General features: G+C 39.1%; 1 protein-coding gene across 1 annotated transcript in view; it reads right to left on the reverse strand.

Annotated features, from left to right (window-relative positions):
* itgbl1 (integrin, beta-like 1) overlaps positions 1–13,871 on the reverse strand; it is a 148,190-nt gene extending 134,319 nt beyond the window's left edge. Inside the window, exons 1-2 of the mRNA XM_007887032.2 lie at positions 13,711–13,871; positions 11,170–11,372 (exon numbers count right to left, since the gene is read on the reverse strand). Of these exons, the coding sequence (XP_007885223.1) occupies positions 11,170–11,372; positions 13,711–13,802 (295 nt within the window). The 5' untranslated portion in view covers positions 13,803–13,871. The remainder of the gene's footprint in view (positions 1–11,169; positions 11,373–13,710) is intronic.
* Positions 13,872–17,983: the final 4,112 nt, after the last annotated feature.

Raw genomic sequence — 17,983 nt, forward strand, 5'->3', positions numbered from 1 at the left:
GTTTCATTTAAAAGTATTTCTGTTTAAATATGTTTAACCACGAATATTGATGATATCAAATGAACTGACTTGGAGGTGCTCTACAACATGACAGAGATGAATTAACATCAAAGCAGATATAGAATGGGATCATCCTCACCACAGTAATGTACCTGCCTAATTACCAATTACCATGGAAATATTATTTTGGGATTAACTCCTATTTCAGTTAAATAATCAGCTCAAACTCTACAGTAAATTAAAATTGTCACTGTTTTCATCCATTCCAAGACTAAAATTAGTCAACTTTTGATTCTGAATGCTATAATAATTGGAATCAGTCCTTGGAAGCTCATTATTCTCTGAGGGTGTAGAAATGCAACTGCAATTGTCAAACCCTGAACACTTTGATAGAATGAAAAACAAAGAAGAGACAGCACCGTGTAATTTACCAAAAATACAATTATCATTGACATTTACTTTTATTTTGAAGTGGTGATTACCATTATTATTTTTGTGGCCAGCTAGCATCAAAGCCATAATTTCAGTGTTCCTGGATTCGTAGCTATCACATGATATTGCAAACAGCTGGCAAAATACTACTAGGGTATAATTTGAAAATATGTGATCTTTCAATTTTAGTTTTTGCGCTATGACTCAGTGCAGCTATTAATAATTGCTTTGATAAAACTTTAAGTATGTTAATAAAACTGACTGGTAGACATACATCTACAGCCATATTACACAAAAATTGCTGACAAGACAGTCTGATGAATCTTAAATGTAAATACAATTACTTTGCGAGTGTCAGCATTGCTGCATTGATGACTCAGCTTAAAAGCTCACTTGCCATTGAATCAGAGGATTGTAAGTTCAAGACCCACACCGGGACTTTGAGCTCATGCTCTAGGCTGGCACTCCAATACAATGGGAGAGAACTATATTGTTAGAGATACCACCCTTTTGATGAGATGTTAAACAATGATCCTGTATACCTGTTTGAATGGAAGTTAAAAATTCCATGACACCGAAAAAAGAGTTTCTCCTGATAAATCCTCCAGTCATTCACTTCATGGCTGTTTTTAACAAATTTTCTGTGTACATTTTTTCCATGTTTGCCTAAAATACACAACAACAACAACAAGATTCCATTTATAGAGCGCCTTTCACGTCGGGAGGACGTCCCAAGGCGCTGGACAGTTGGGTCAGGACCCGAGCAGGGGGGAAATGGTCAGGGTGAGGGGAGGGAAGGGAGGGAGCGAGGAGGGGGTAGAGAGTCGAGAGGGGAGCTGAAGGCTCGGTCAAAGAGAAAGGTCTTGAGACCGGCCTTGAAGGAGGAAAGGGAGGAGGCGGCGAAGGCACTGGGGGATGGAGTTCCAGAGCCTGGGGGCTGAGAGTTTGAAGGCCCGGCCACCGATGGTAGGGCGGTTGGGGCGGGGGATGTGGAGCAGACCGGAGCCAGAGGAAGGGAGGGTACGGGCAGGTAAGTAGCGGGATAGTAGGTCGGAGAGGTAGGAGGGAGCAAGGCCGTGAATGGCCTTGTAGGTGAAGATGAGGATCTTATTCGACCCTCTGGGGGATGGGGAGCCAGTGGAGGAGAGCGAGGGTGGGAGTGATGTGGTCCCGAAGCCTGGTGCAGGACAGTACACGAGCTGCAGAGTTCTGAATGACCTGCAGCTTGTGGAGGGAGGTGGCGGAAAGGCCGGCGAGGAGAGAGTTCCCATAGTCCAGCCTTGAGGTGACAAAGGCGTGAACCAGGGTTTCAGCAGCGTGAGGGGTGAGGTAATGCCGTAGTCTGGCGATGTTACGGAGGTGGTGGAAGGCAGTGCCAGTTGTGGCGCGGACGTGCGGAAGAAAATACAGCTCAGGGTCGAACAGAACACCGAGGTTCCTGACCGGCTTTGAGAGGTGGAGAGTGCAGCCTTGGATGCTGATGCTGTCAGCGCCTGAGGTTAGACAACAATTACCTGTGAAATGCTTTGCAGTTTTAATGTTATAAACACTGTATCAAAAGTGCAAGGGTTATTATTATTTCAACTGCTTCAATACAGACTTTATCTTCTAAGTTTGTATTGATTTGATGAACATAAAACATAAGCCTATATCCCACCTTCTCGATTCGCATTCAGTCTTTGCCTCAATCATTTAAAGCTCTGGATTTATATTTTGGCATTTGGGTACAATATAACATCAAGAGGCAGGTGATAGCTGCAGCGAATAAGCAATTGGTGAAAGGAAAATGAGCACTGACAAAGTTATTACTAAGGGAAAGAGATGACCATGGTGGGGCAGGTCAGACAGGGGACATGAAACAGGCCTGTGTTTGCTGAACAGAGGGAGTGGCTGGGGTGGTAGGGTTGCAAGAGGTTACAAGGTAAGGTGTGCCAGGCTCTGAGGGATTTGATTGCAAGGACAAGGATAAAAAAATTCAGCTAATGCTCTTCTCATGTGCGTCCACCCTCCCCTCTCACCAACCTTCACATTTGATCAGTTACAGTGCTACTACCAAGGTAGATGAACCACAAAGTCATAGACCTGAAACGTTAACTCATTTTCCTCTCTCCATCAATACTGTCTGACCTGCTGCGTGTTCCCAGCAACTTCTGTGTTTATATGGATGAATAATTTAACTAGTTCTGAACCTGATGTACACATCATCGTTCCAATCAAAATATTGTAGCACATCTCACAGGGTAGCAGCGAAATACAACATGAAAAGCTTCGGAACAATCATATTTCCTTGTTTCATTGCAATAGTCACTGGGAAAACTCCTTAACAGTCTCCAGATGAGCACATCATCCTGGCCCATTTCCAATATGGCAGCATTGATAGGCCTTCAGCATTTGAAAGATGCCTAATGAAAAGAGAATATGGGAGCTACTGCTTTTACAAATCTGTTTTTTTAACGAACAATGGTGTCAGCCTGGTGGCACCCTCACCTCAGACTCATAGGTTGTGGTTTGAAGCCCTTCCCCTCCTGCCCCCCCGGAACGTTGAGCTCATAGCCTAGTCTGGAGGAGCACTTCATTGTCTGAAATGCCATTCTCTGAATGAAATATTAAGCTGAGACCCTGTGTGCATGTTCAGGAGGACTTTAAAGATCTCATGATACTTTGAAAAGAAAAAGGAGTTTTCCTCAATGTCCTGGCTAACAATTAGACATTTACTTCATAGCTGTTCGTGGGACATTGTTGCGTGCAAATTAGCTGCCATGTTTACTGAAAAAAGTATAGTCACTACACTTCAGAGCAAATCCTGTGAACGCTTTTAAATGTTTCAGCAAAGTAAAGTGCTATATTAAATGCAAGGATTATTATAATCCCTGGCTCTCAAAGAGACTTTCCAGTACATTCCCATCAATCTTCCAGCAAATGGAATTTCCTTCTCCTCTGAAATCATTATTCCAGCTCATTCCTGATAACCAAGGCAAATGAACATAAGATACAGTTATCCCATTCAAAATTACTTCATGCATTTCTCAGCCTCTTGCTTTGATGTCTGTATTCAATAAATGTAATTTTAACTGGAGGGGAGATGTGATTTTGGAGACAGCAAATTTTCTAATTGATACATGAATTACAAAGTGTAAATTGCATATTAGACCTCATTGAACTAATTATCACCAATTCATGTGAAAATGGCAATATTAAATACTGTTTCTTATAATTGTTATTCGTATGGTTCATATGGTTCTGTACTCTAAGTGGCACACATTTGAGCAAGTACAACATATCAATTTTTACAGGCATATTTGTGGTCCATGTTGTGGGTTCTTGTTCAAAATGAAGTTTTGTTTCACTATTTTATGCTTGTTACAAGCTAACAGTCAGACAGATATCAAAGTGCAGCATATGTTTATGGAGGAGCAGAGGCAGGAGGATAGGAAAGTGCATAGCATCTGTATTGTGGTAGGAGCTTTCATCCTGGAGAGCAAATATATAGGATGAGGCTAACCTAGTTTGACATATCAGTGGAAACAGTGCAGCAGTAAGCTGCAGTTACCATGAGAAGCTGTCAGAGAAATTTGGCATCTCATTGCGGAAGATCCGTGCAGTGAATCTACTGTAAACACAGCTCTGCCAGTGGGTTTAACTGTTATCACTGCTTAAAATTTTCAGACACCTGGGCCATTCTAGACACCTGCTGGTAGCAGTCAATATTTTGTGGCTTGTAGTATTTAACAGGTTGAACAAATCCTTTCTACGCAGAGGTGTACAAATATATAATTTCTTACAGAAATAACAGAAGCAGTTGGAGACACAGATTTTTTCAACATAACCTGAATTGTTAAAAACAAGGATGCCAAACTGTACGTAAGGCAGCTATCACAAGTATTAATTGTAGGAGCTTTCAGTTTTCCACTATCCTATCATGTTCAATGCAAAATATCCTGGTGGTAACATATGCTTTATATTTTATCTGCTTTCATTGCATGAGATTTATTTAAAAGTTGTTGTCACATTGGATGGATGACTGATTGAAGACTTGGGTTATTAGCATCATAGTTAGTACTGCCTCATAGTTAATATAACTTGCAGTAGCAGAGATTCCCCCAACAGTAGAGAACCCCCAGCTGCAGACAACCTCAGGAGCAGATAGCCCCAGATGGCAGGTAGACCCCAATGGCTGTAAAAAGTTGAAAGAAATTAAGAATTCTTGTAAAAAATGAATATCAATTGAAACTAGTTATCATTTGTATGTTTTATTTTTCCTCATTCCTGAAACACCATGGTTCCCCAAAGCACTAAACTATTTGTTTTGTATTAATAAAGACAACCAATAGAACATGTTTCCAGCTCTCGTTTGATGGAACTTGAGACTTTGAAGTATAGTCTCTCTGAGCCTGTGACCAAAACAAGAATTTTCCAGAAGGGGGAAACTTAAGTTTTTGTTTTGTTTTCCTCCAGAAAAAAAAAACAGATTAATCCTCTGCGCAAACACAGTCAAAATGTGAAGCTCATTGACAGTTGACGTCAAGCTCTGCCAGCCATCGGCAGCACAAAACAAATCCTGAAACCTCAAACATAAGATTCAAACAGTGCCGAAAATAAACAAGAACTGTGCCACAGGGTGAGTCTGTGCCTATAATCCAATCTCGTGCTTATAAATCACTTGAGCTTTGACTTTGAGAGTTTACCTTTTCATTTGAGTCTGTCAAACAATGTCTTTTCCAGAGATCTATTCTGGGGAAAGATATTTCCTGGTAATCAATTACAGATTTGTTTGCTGATTTCCAACTAGATTTTCCAGGTAACTGGAATATAAAAAGGTAATTCTAGATAATTTCCAGTAATGTCATTTTAGTCATTATTCTTCATGCACAGATATTATTTACATAAATAAGTTTCCTTCTAGATGGACTCCCATCGCTAGGACAAATGATGTCTGTTCTATTCCACATGACACAAATAATAATTTTTTCAATTTCAACTCATCTCACTTTTCACATAATAAAAATAATCCTTGCATTTGACTTAGCGCCTTATCATATCATTGAAATATGCGATCACTATTTTGTCCTTATGTCTATAAATGCAATGGCCTGTGATAGTTGTACCTCTCAGTTACATTATTTCCTTGCCTTCATCGCCAAGTATGAAACCCTCAATATTATATCCATTATAGAAAAGACATCAGAGCCATGGAAAGGTTAAAGCAGCATGTTCACAAGGAGCAAACCAAGGAGGCTTAAAAAATTGTGGCTGTTTCGTAGGAACAGACAAGGTTAAGAGGGGGTCAAAGTGAAGGTGAGGTTCAGACTTTAACATTTAAAATCGAACTAGATAAACATCTGAAAGTGGTACAATATAAAAGGGCATATGCAAAAAAAAATTAGTTTAGAGTTCTTAAGCTAATGAAAGAGTAGGTGTCAGCATAGGTAAATTGGTTGAACGTGATTCCTGTGCTACAATTTCTATGATTCAATATCAGCATTCCCAGATGCATTTATAAATCAGAAACCTATTTGCACAGCTCAGAATAGCTACAGTAAAAGACTTCTTTTAAAATATTTTCTTAAGAATAATTAATTTCTCTAATAGTTTCTGGGAGTAGGAAAGTCAATCATTCCAGCTGCATATGTCTGTAAATTTTCCATATTTGTTGCGCATTGAGAACACTGAATAAGATAACCATATGCGACTAATCATTACAGTCTGCTGCAGTTACCTACTGAGTACAGACTGCAGTCATTACAGTTTTTTGCTGTTACATACTGAGTACAGACTGCAGTCATTACACTCTCCTGCAGTTACCTACTGAGTGCAGACTACAGTCATTGCAGTCTTTTGCTGTTACCAATTGAGTACAAATTGTAAACCTGGTGACTGCAGAAGACTGTAATGACTACTGCAGCGTGTAGACATTTTGATAACCTTCTTTATCTATTTACAAGGCAGTATAACCCATGCTTGGGCCCCCAGCTTTTCAGTGAAGTTGCTCAGAGTTGTGCTGAACTTCCCAGCAACTTGCAATGATCCTGATGGATTTTTTTCTGCCATTGTTAACGTGTAAACTGATAACGAAGAATGAAAGCAGCTGGCTATTTCAAAACCAAACTAGTTTGAAAACTATATTAACTTAATTCGTCTTCTGATCACCATCCAACAACTGCTGAATAACCATATGTGGAGCTGTGTGAGGGCAGGATTGGATTTGGCTGTGATACCCACAGCAGTTGATGGCGTTCATTGTGGAAGCACACACATGAAAAATGCCTGCTTTCACCCACAAAACATAGTCGCTCTATAGTATATCCTGTGAAGCACTTTGCGGTTTCCTCTTGACATGAAAGCCGCTAAACCAAATGTAAGAATTATGATTATTATTTTTATTATTATTATTATGTACCAGAGGATGCCCATGGACTTCAGTAAAATGTAAAAAANGCAAATGTTTTCAGGAGTGAAAATTGATCAGAGCAAACCTAAATAAACAAAATCACTTCTTTCTGTGAATGAATCTCTTCCTAAAATGTATTCCTTTCACTTCCTTATCTATACATCTCTCCATGCCCTAGCACCTCCTTATCTCTCTCATCTTCTCCTAACCTGCTCCTCTGCTCAATTCTTCCACTCAGCAAACTAGGGCTTGAAAACTTCTATTAAATCTCCTCTTAACCTTCTCTGTTCCAAGGAGAATAATCCTAGCTTCTCTACAACAACAACAACTTGGATTTACATAGCGCCCTCCACGCCCGACGGCATCTCAGAGCACTTCACAGTAACGCATCCTGGGGCCGAGCAAAGGGCATTGTTTTGAGGAGAGAGGAGGTCAGAGAGGTAGGGGGATTCAGAGGAGTGGAGGGATTTGAAAACAAGGGTGAGGATCTTGAAGTCGATCCTCTCTGGGACAGGCAGCCAATGCAGTCTGGCAAGGACTGGGGTACTTGGGGAGCGGAGTTTGGTGCGGGTGAGAACGCGGGCGGCAGAGTTTTGTATAATCTGGATTTTATGGATGGTAGTGGATGGGAGATCGGCGAGGAGGGCATTTGAGTAGTCCAGCCGAGAGGTGACAAAGGCATGGACTAGGGTTTCAGCGGCTTTCGGAGAGAGATATTAGCGGAGACAGGTGATGCATCGGAGGTGGAAGAAAGCGGTGCTGGTGAGGAACCGGATGTGGGGGAGGAAGGATAATTGGGGGTCGAACCTGACGCCTAGGTTGCATACGGGTTCGGAGAGTTTTAGAGGGAGGTCAGGAAGGTGGAGGAGGTGAGAACCGTGAGATTTTAGACTTTGACGAGAGCCAAAGAGTATGGCTTCCGTCTTGTCAACGTTCAGCTGAAGGAAATTTGAGCTCATCCAGCCCTTGAGGTCTGACAGGCAGCCTGTCAACCTCTCCTGAAAACTGAAGTCCCTCATTCCTGGTACCATCCTGGTAAATCTCCTTTGCAACCTCTCCAATGCCTTGACATTCTTCCTAAAGTGTGGTGCCTAGAACTGAACACAGTACTCTAGCTGAGGACTAACCAGTGTTTTATAAAGGTTCATCATAACTTCCTGACGTTTGTATTCTATGCCCCTATTTATATGCTTTTTAACAGCTTTATCTAACTGTCCTGCCACCTTCAAAGATTTACTTATATGAACCCCCAGGTCTCTCTATTCCTTCACCCCCTTTAAGATTGTACCATCATCTTATATTGCCTCTCTTCATTCTTCCTACCAAAATGCATCACTTTGCATTTCTCTACATTAAACTTCATCTGCCACGTGTCTGCCTATTTTACCATTCTGTCTACTTCCATTTGCAGTTTGCGACTATCCTCCTCACTGTTTACTACTTTTCCTAGCTCAGTATCATCTGCAAACTTGGAAATTGTACTCCCTATACCCAAGTCCAGGTCATTTATATAGATCAAAAACAGCAGGGGTCCCAATACTGATCCCTGGGAGACATCAGTGAACACTTCCCTCCAGTCAGAAAAACAACCATTCTCCACTACTCGCTGCTTTCTGTCTCCCAGCCAGTTCTGTATCCATGCTGCCACTGTTCATTTAATACCATGGGCTTCTATTTTGCTTAGAAGTCTTTTATGTGGCACTTTATCAAACACATTTTGAAAATCCATATAAACTACATCAACTGCACTATCTTCATCCATTCTCTCCGTTACTTCATCAAAAAACTCTATCAGGTTTGTTAGACACTATTTGCCTTTAACAAATTTGTGTTGGCTGTTCCTTATTAAGTCATATTTTTCTCAGTGAAAATTTATTTTGTTCCAGATTATAGTTTCTAGAAGTTTCCCGCTACTGATGTTAGGCTGACTGTAGTTTCAGGTTTATCCTTCTGCTCCTTTTTGTACAGGGGAGTAATGTTTGCAACCCTCCAGTCTTCTGACATCATCCAAGAATGATTGAAAGATTGTGGCCAGAGCCTCCGTTATTTCCACCCTTACTTCCCTCAGTAACCTGGGATGCATCCTATCCAGACCGGGTGACTTATCTACCTTGAGCTCTGACAACCTTTTTAGTACCTCCTCTCTGTTTATTCTTATCTTATCCAATTTCTCTACACTCTTCTCCAATATTGTGCCATTGGCTGCATCCTATGCAAAGTACTCATTCAGTACATCAGCCATGGCCTCTGCCTCCACAAGAAGATTTCTTCCTTGGTCCCTAATTGGACCTACCCTACCTTAGACTGACCTTTAATTCTTTATATGCTTTTAAAATACCTTAGGGTTCCCTTTTATGTTACCCGCTAATCTTTTCTCATTCAATCTCTTTGCCCCTCTTATTTCCTTTTTCAGTTCTCCTCTGTTCTTTCTATATTGTATTTGATTATCTTCTGTATTTTGGACCCGACATTTATCATAAGCCTTTTTCTGTTTTATTTTAATCCCTATTTCCTTATTCATCCAGGGAGATTTGGATGCCCTACCTTTTGTGGAAATGTATTTGTTCAGTCCCCGAACTTTCTTCTCCTTGAAAGCTTCCCATTGTTCATTAGCTGTTTTACCTACCAATCTTTCTTTCCAGTCCACCTTGGCTAGGTCCCTTTTTAACTCACTGAAATTAGCCCTCTTTCAATTAATTGGTGCAAGATTGATTTGAATCTGTCACAAAACAAGGATTGCAGCATATCATAAAATATGAAATATACTAAGAACACAATAGAAAGCAAACAAATAAATAATGGGACATCGATCTATTTGACTCTGTGTCCTGTCACGGTCACCTTATTTAAACTGACACTTTACCTTTTTATTGAGGCTATTATTGTCGATATTCTGTATATATTGAGATTTGGGGCAAAGTAAGATGCTTTTACTTTAAGTGCATTTATGGTCTAGGAACCGAAATATAGTTTAGAGTGGTAACGACAGCCTTGTCGACAAGAAGTCTATGACTTGGGTGAGTTATTGAAAGAAAAAAGCAGGAAAGGATCATGTGGGTCGTGGAAGGCTACATTGAAACAGGAGGAGATATAAAATGGAAGGGAAAAGTATCAATGCCATACACTGGAAAGGAGAGTAGTTAGGACAATATAAAAGGAGGGGTTTTGCTGAACTCAGGGTCACTTTTTGCCTTGAGTGTCGTCTAGGAGATAGGTGCCTGACCTGAGATCCTTGCCTCCAGGTCAAGATTGTTTTTGCTTTGTTAGCTAACTTTCGGTAAAGCTGCTAGTGTCATAGTTTAGTGTCAGGGTATATTCTATTCGTTAATGTGCAACAGTTATCATGTTCCGGGTAGTGTAAGTTAGGCATAGGGTTAAGGACTAATAAAACACCATTGAGTTTTCTATACACTACGTCTCGAGTCTCTGTAAAAAAAATCAAGGAGGAAGCAAACACAAGCATGTTTTTGCTGAAGTCAGCTGGCTGGTAGTGTGAAGGACGTTGATGAATGCATCTCTTTGTTTTGCAAAAAGGCATTGGGATCACCTGCCGGCTTGTATATTATCATTAGTGGAGTTTCACTCAGAGAGGGAACTTGCACGATACAGGATTCCCTCGATTTTGGACTCGAGGAAGTCCAGCATTTCCTTGCAGTGGGAGTCGGAGGAAAGAATCTGTGAGGCATGGCGGGAGGGCAGAGGAGCCGGTTAGTGGTGGAGAACAGGAGTCTGGGGTTGCCCTTTGCCTCCAGGATTAACCTGGAATAGAAGGACGATTTAGCCGAGGCGAGAGCGGAGCTGTAGATTTTGATGAGGTCCAGCTAGATGTGCCGGTGGACAATTAGGCCAGATTTGAGCCAAGTGTGTTCGGCAGCCTGCACCTGGTCCTTGAGTGAGCGGAGGTGGCTGGTGAACCAGGGTGAGGATCGGGAATAGGAGGCAGTTTGGGAGGTGAGGGAGGCAAGGGCATTGAGTGTGGTGGAGAGGGTGCTGTGGAGGAGAGTAAACACAGAGGATGGGTTGGTGCGGGAGGTGGGCCAAAAGGGGAGGAGTTCAGCTGACTTCAGGGCAGCGGAGAGGGCTGCGGGAGATCTTCTTCCACAGGTGGTAAAAGATGGTGGTAGGTTTGGAGGCAATGGGGAGAGGGATATAGGAGTTGAGGGAGTTGAAATGGCAGTCAGAGATGGCCTTGTCGGTGATGATGACATCTGAGATGCTGAGGCCGGGTGATCACCAGGTCAAGCGGGTGGCCATGAATATGGGTAGTGGAGTGGATGTGGAGGGAGAGGTGCGGGTATATATTTATGGGTGAGAATTGTCGCAGTACTGAAGAATTAGAAACTGTTTACCTCCACAGATGATGCCATCGTAGCTATCACAAACCCAGTTTTGACATTCACACCGAGGTCCATAGAATTTGTCTGGTTCATGAACAGAGCAGATGCATACTCCACAAACGCACCGTCCTCTACCGCTGCAGATCAAACCATTTTGAGACTGGCAATGTTTTTCAGATGTTTCCCGTGAAAGCTTGCAAGAACCTGATGTAAGCCTTTATATCATATGACAAAAACAGAATGCCACATTTTAGGAAACTGAAAACCCTTAAATATTGAATTTAATCAGAAATACCTCAAATAATAGTCACTGCAAATGCAAGACATTTTCTTCACTATGAATATATGCACATCAAATCTACAAATTGAAGATTGAGTTACTTTCGCAGATATAATATTATATACTAAAGATCGTGATGTGGTTATGGATCAGCTGGTTGTGACTGCCTATCTAAATGCAGGAAAGATGAGATTAGGAAGAACTGACTTTTACATTTTTCTTTACAATTAACTTTTAATTCCCTGGAATTATTTCTCACTCTCTCTCAATTATTACAGCTGCTTCAGCTGAGCAGAGGGACAGTCCATGACTGCCATCAATATTGCTTCATGACTGGCCAGTAGGAGTCCCAATCAATCAGTGAACTAGTTTGCAACCAGCTCTTCTCCCTCTTAGTTGGACTCTTTCACTTCAGTATGACATTTTGTTCAGAAGCCCAGCAAAGAAATCGCAAATCTTACTTCACTAACATTTTTAAATCAGTAGGAATCAAATATTATTGTCCAACATCTTGAACTAATACTTAAATTTCAATTAATTGAGTCTAGTATTTCTGATATATAGGATATATATATCAGAAATACTAGACTCAATTAATTGAAATTTAAGATATATATATATATATAACAGTAAATGCTGATAACTCATCACTCCAAGGGAAAATGGCTCAGGAACCAGAGTAGTTAATTAGGCATAGGTTCTTTTGGGCTACAAAGTGGCATTGTGACTGGTGAGGGCACTCAGTGGAAGTTGGGCATGCAACTGGCTGCTGTGTTTCACTCAAAAAATACAGTCAAAACTATTCTACAGTATATCCTGTGAAACGCTTTGAGATGTCTTTACAATATAAGGCGCTATATCAAATGGAAGGATTATTATATTATTAAAATCTCAGTTTGGTTTAGTGGTAGCACCCTTGCTTCTGAATCTGAAGGTTGTAGGTTCAAGCCTCACATTGAGACTTTGAACTCATAGTCTAAGATGACACTCCAGTGCAATGCTAGAGATGTGCTGCATTATTGGAGGTACCATCCTTCAGATGAGATGTTAAAACAAGGTCCCATATGCCTGTTCAGGTGGACGTTTGAAATCCCTGGCCCTATTCGAAAAGAGAAAGGAATTTTTCCCACTTTGCTGGCCAACAATACCCGAAATTGGCAATTCACTTCATGGTTATTTGTGAAACTTTTCTGTGTGTAAATTGACTGCCGCATTTGCCTACGAATACAGTCACTACACTTTGCAATAAATTCTGTGAAGTGTTTTAAGACATTTTGACAATGTATTAAGGCACTATATCCAACACAAGAATTATTAATTATTGTATTTTAATTGAATACGAAGGCTAACTGGATTTATCAGAGTATTTATAGTGCTGCACTGGGCTAAAAAAATCGCAGTCAGAAAATATTAGTAATATAGCCTCGATGCCAGATAAATTAACTGGAGTATGACAAAATATGACTGCTGTAGAGAATCTCCATGCACAACCATGGTAACTTGGCTTTGACTGTTTTTCCAACAGCTGATTTTGCAATCGGACAGTCATTTTGTTAAATCTTTTTATAAGATATTTAGCCCTCTTTACTTAAAACATGAGTTTCTGGTCAGTTGATATTGGCATTCCCATTCTGAAAATTTACTGCTTAATACTTAATTTCAATAGTGTTCAAAATTTTAATTCACATCCATTGTAATACAACCTCTACAAAACAGAGCTTAGATCACTAATCACTTCTTATTTGAGTATAGTATCTGAATGTCTTGAAGAAATTGAACAGACTGCACAATCTGACATTTGATCACCTGAATATTGTAGCAATTTAAACAGTTATATTTATAAATATTCCTTGAATCATAAGGATTTGTGGCATTCTTGTCTCTGTCAGCTAACTGTAATAATGCATAAAGATTAATTTCACTGCATTAATTTGATAGGAGACAAATATATTATTTTGTTTGAGACAGTTTCTTCCTTCATAGATGAAGATGAAAGTTGACAAAAGTGAACACTTTGGTAGATATTCAAGGACCTTAAAAATAACAGATCAAAATCTCAAAACTTTGGGAAAACATTATGAAATTGCTGTGGATTTTATTTCATATTCGCTTTTTACAATTAGATAATAAAGAAGCATTTCCATGTTTTTCACAGCAAGATACGTGTTACCATTTAGAATCTTCTTACTGGTATTGCTGGCAACATGCAATCAGAATTTCACTGTTTGCTGTGGTGCTGATGAATAACAAAAATACAAGAAAGCCAGACTCACCTTGAAGCATGTGAGAAGCTTTGAGGAAGAAATACCAGGATTACCAAAACCAGGGAAATGACCACTGACTTCACCAAAACGTCCACATGCATGTTGAGGCTGAGCAACAAGATTCTTATGCCTGGAGGAGTCTCAGATACTTTGTAACAGGCAGGCAGTTCGGCTGCAGAAGACTAGCTTCAGGCAAGCCAAAATCAGTTCGTCTTTGGAAGCCTGTTGCTTTTCCCTTACAAGTGTATTTGATTAATTTTGACTGTACTAAATGTCTGTGCCAAAGAACCAAATTCCAGAAACACAGGGAAGGTAATTAGAAACATTTGTAGACCCAGATGGTCCACCATTTACAGTCCAACAAATATTCACTTCCAAAAGAAGTTGTGGAAAAATCTGGTTTCTTTTTCTGCACATCTGGGTTATGGAAAATAAATGTATTCCTAATTTTATGTAAAGCTTTTGAAATGTGAATGATTGCCATCATTATGTTACAAACAATAACTAATAACATATTCGCCAGTAAATCACAACTTAGGAGTTCTTGTTAAAATATTAATATAACAAGCTAACTCTTTAATATGGTTTTAACTGCTAGCAATGATAAAGTAGCAATAGTGAAATTCTCCTCTATGTAATAGATTAATCCAGATTAAATAGATTATATTAGACTCGACAATAACAGGCATAGTTTGTTGCACCAACACTAATTGAATCAAAAAAAAAAAAAAAATCAAAAAAAAAAAATTTAGAATTACTTGTATTGGTTTTTATTTACAGGTAATTCTATTATCATGCTTAATAATAAAATACTAATCCTTACATTTGGTACAGCACACTTAACAACAGGAAGTGCATTAACTGTGTTTTGTGGATGAACATAGCAGCCAATTTTGTGCACAGCAATATTCCACAAACAGCCATGAAGTCAATGACCAATTTTTTGGTGGGGATGGTTGGCCAGGACACTGGGAGAAACTCCTGTTTCTTTTTGACGTGTTTATAAATAGGAACCAGTAACGAGTATTTAGAGGTTGACAAAAGCAAAACAAAACATGGTAAAATGTACCATATCAATCACTTTGTTTCAAAATTGTACTTGTAATTTTTTTTCTAAACACAAACTATTAATTGGCACCAATACACCCAGTATTGCAAGTCATAAGACATGATTGAAACCATGACTGTACAGTGGATTTCATAAAAGTGAGATATTTTAACACATAACATAAATGATCCATTTCCCAATAATGTAAATTGGCAAATTTCAAATTTGACTTATTCACGTTATTTGCTGATGTCACCGAACTGTTTGCAATGATCTTTATTATAAATTGTAGCTTGAAGCCTGAAAAGAGGAAATATGATAACAGAATATTCAATATCTATCTCTAACTGAATGGTACCATTTGAAAATAATTGGAAATCATGTATGACTTTGTATCTGATAAATCCAGTCACCTTCATTCACTGAAATCAATTTTTAAAAATTATTGGAAGGAATGAAGAGCACTGAATTGTCTCTCCGGAAGATAATTACCAGTTTTTTATGTATTTCTTATTATGTTACATTAATGCACCTATTGAATTATTAATCTATTGAACATTTGTAGAAAAAACATAGGGTAGTGAAGTAGAACAGCACATTGGAAGTCTGTTTATGTGAGCCATCATTAAGAGATCTTAAGTGGATTATTAGGAAAGAGAGAAAATCCCACCCGTCATGTTCTATGTAATGCTCATTGGAATTTTGTGAATAGTCCAAACTATCTGAATGATGCAAACAGTTATATCAGTTCCAATGATCTAAGTAAGATGTTAAAGTATGATGTAATTGGTGAGCTACTGAACTGGATACATGATTTCTTCGCAACAGCAAACTATGATGTTTGTCTCTCCACCTCTTATCAGAAATCAATGGACTGGTCCCTATTCTACTTCTATTTGCTAATCGCTTCGAGAAAATCACAAACGTACTTTTGCAATTCTGGTTGATGACAAACCTACAGAATTGAAGAATGGATAGACAAATGTAGCCTTCGGGGCTGAGAAGACTAATAGCTATCAAGAAAAATTGATGTTGTCTATTCACGTTTACACTATAAGGGATTGTATGCTGTCTTCAGTTCTGAACACTCAGCTCCATGGCTTATTAATCACATTTGATCTATACCAAACAAAGTGATAAAGATGATTAGAAAAAACTGCTGTTTGAGAATACTCAAATAATTATTTGTTACTGTCTGCAACTTCAGTGATCTACAAAGCTTATGACTGCCCATTGATGGTACAATATATACTTCTGATTGACAGGCGGCAGCAAAAAAAAACACTGTTTCTTCCAGAATGTAATATAGTTCAAAGCCATGCTGAGCAGTAACATTGATGAGACTGTCACAGTTTACTCTTTGCAACACTACAGAGAGATGTGCAGGTTATAATTCTCTAAAAAAGGAACACTAGGATCTCTAATGCTTAATCCATCTCAATATGTAGGCATTTGCCTACAAATGCACAGTCACTACAATTTGGAATAAATTGCAAAATTGGTCTGGATAAAGAGGGCCCATCCACTCTCCTCCATCACAACTGCTCTACCATCTCCCATCACAGTATCAAGCTGCTTTTTAAATAGTTCAGAGACATGATGGCGCATGACTGCATGATAAGATACTAAACCAATGAAAGGATTATTATTATATACATTGCTAGAAATAAGGAATTTTGCAGCTTCATTTTAGTGTTCTATGTTAATCTAAAGTGCCTGCACAGATTCAAAAACTTCCATACTATCTCTTCAGTTTGTGTAACACTTTCCCAGATAGTTGCCACCTATAATTCTATTTCTTGCATTACAGGACCATACATTAAAGTATCAGAAATGTATAACTTTCCTTTTGGTATCCCAGCACAATTTCTCTAACTCTCTTTCTGCTTCAATAAACTGGTAGAGTCAAATTTGAACAGACATCTTGTATGTAGTTAGCAGATTCAGCTTTTGTTCTTTTTATGATGTAGCAATAAAGAAAAAATGTGCATTGGTACAGGCCTGATGTCAGGTGAGTGGGTTGTATAAAGCTATATAAATCTAAGATATGATTGATTTTGACTGTGGAGGATAGAAAGTAGCAGAAATACAATGAGTGCTGAAAGCCGACATTAAAGATTTAGAATAAAATTTGCTGGTAGGAACACAAAGGATATTGTTAGAGTAAGTGAATTAATGTTAGGATGGACAACTGGATGAGTAAAATGGAAAGAGAAAGGTGATGAAAGATAGAAATATGCCAACCAAGTAAAAAGCAGCACAAAATGGAAAACAATAGGATGGGGAGCAACAAGATAAAAAGTGACAGGCCAGGAAGGACTATAATAACATGGAAAATTGAAGAGGGACAGATCAGGATGAAGAGCAATGAGATGGTAAGAGACAGGCTAGGAGGGTGAATAATGGAATAACAACAACAACTTGCACTTATGTAGCGCCCTCCAAGCCGGGTGGTGGCTCGAGTGTTTAACAATGGTAGAACCCAAGGCCGAGCCAGGGGGAGGGGGAAGGTGACTGTAGGAGCGGTCGAAAAGAAAGGTCTTCAGGCCAGACCTGGAGATGGGGAAGGAGGGGACAAGGCATAGGGGTTGAGGGAGGGAATTACTAAAATATTATACTAATCCACAAGATATTTACTATTGAGCAAAATAGATTCCAGAACGAGACATTGGCAGCCACTTTCTTCATTTAGTTACTTTTGTAAACATCAAGATTTGTTTTCTTGGAACATACAATGAAGTCAAGAGCAAAGGAGGGTCAAATAAATGTATCATAATAACTAAAAGAATTAAGAAATTCACTAAACTTCATTGCATACCATAGTTGTATCAAAAGCAAATTAATGACCTGAAAAGTTTTTTTTTTAAAAAGCTGGATTTCAATGCCAGAGGCCAAAAAACATTGCCAAGATGGCTTGCCATAAAAGAATAGTTTGGCTTGGCTGAAGGAAAATGTTGGAAAAATCTTCAAAACCATTTCTGTGTGGAAAACATTTATCCCAGATGTCTGGTCATTTTAAATTATTTTCATTTCATATGATAAAAGTAGTTGGAGAAGCACTTGCAAATGCAACACAAGTAGGAAGCAATAGAAGTCTAATTTAAATACAAAAAATCCTTCATGTGATTCATGTGATAATTTGATTGAAAGTTTTTTCCTTCTGCAGCTTTTCAACCTACATTTGAATGTCTTTAGAAAAATAACATCATCAACTGTCTGCCTAAATATGCATAG

This window comes from Callorhinchus milii, unplaced genomic scaffold (genome assembly GCF_018977255.1).
Source record: "Callorhinchus milii isolate IMCB2004 unplaced genomic scaffold, IMCB_Cmil_1.0 Scaffold4, whole genome shotgun sequence".
NCBI lineage: Eukaryota > Metazoa > Chordata > Chondrichthyes > Chimaeriformes > Callorhinchidae > Callorhinchus > Callorhinchus milii.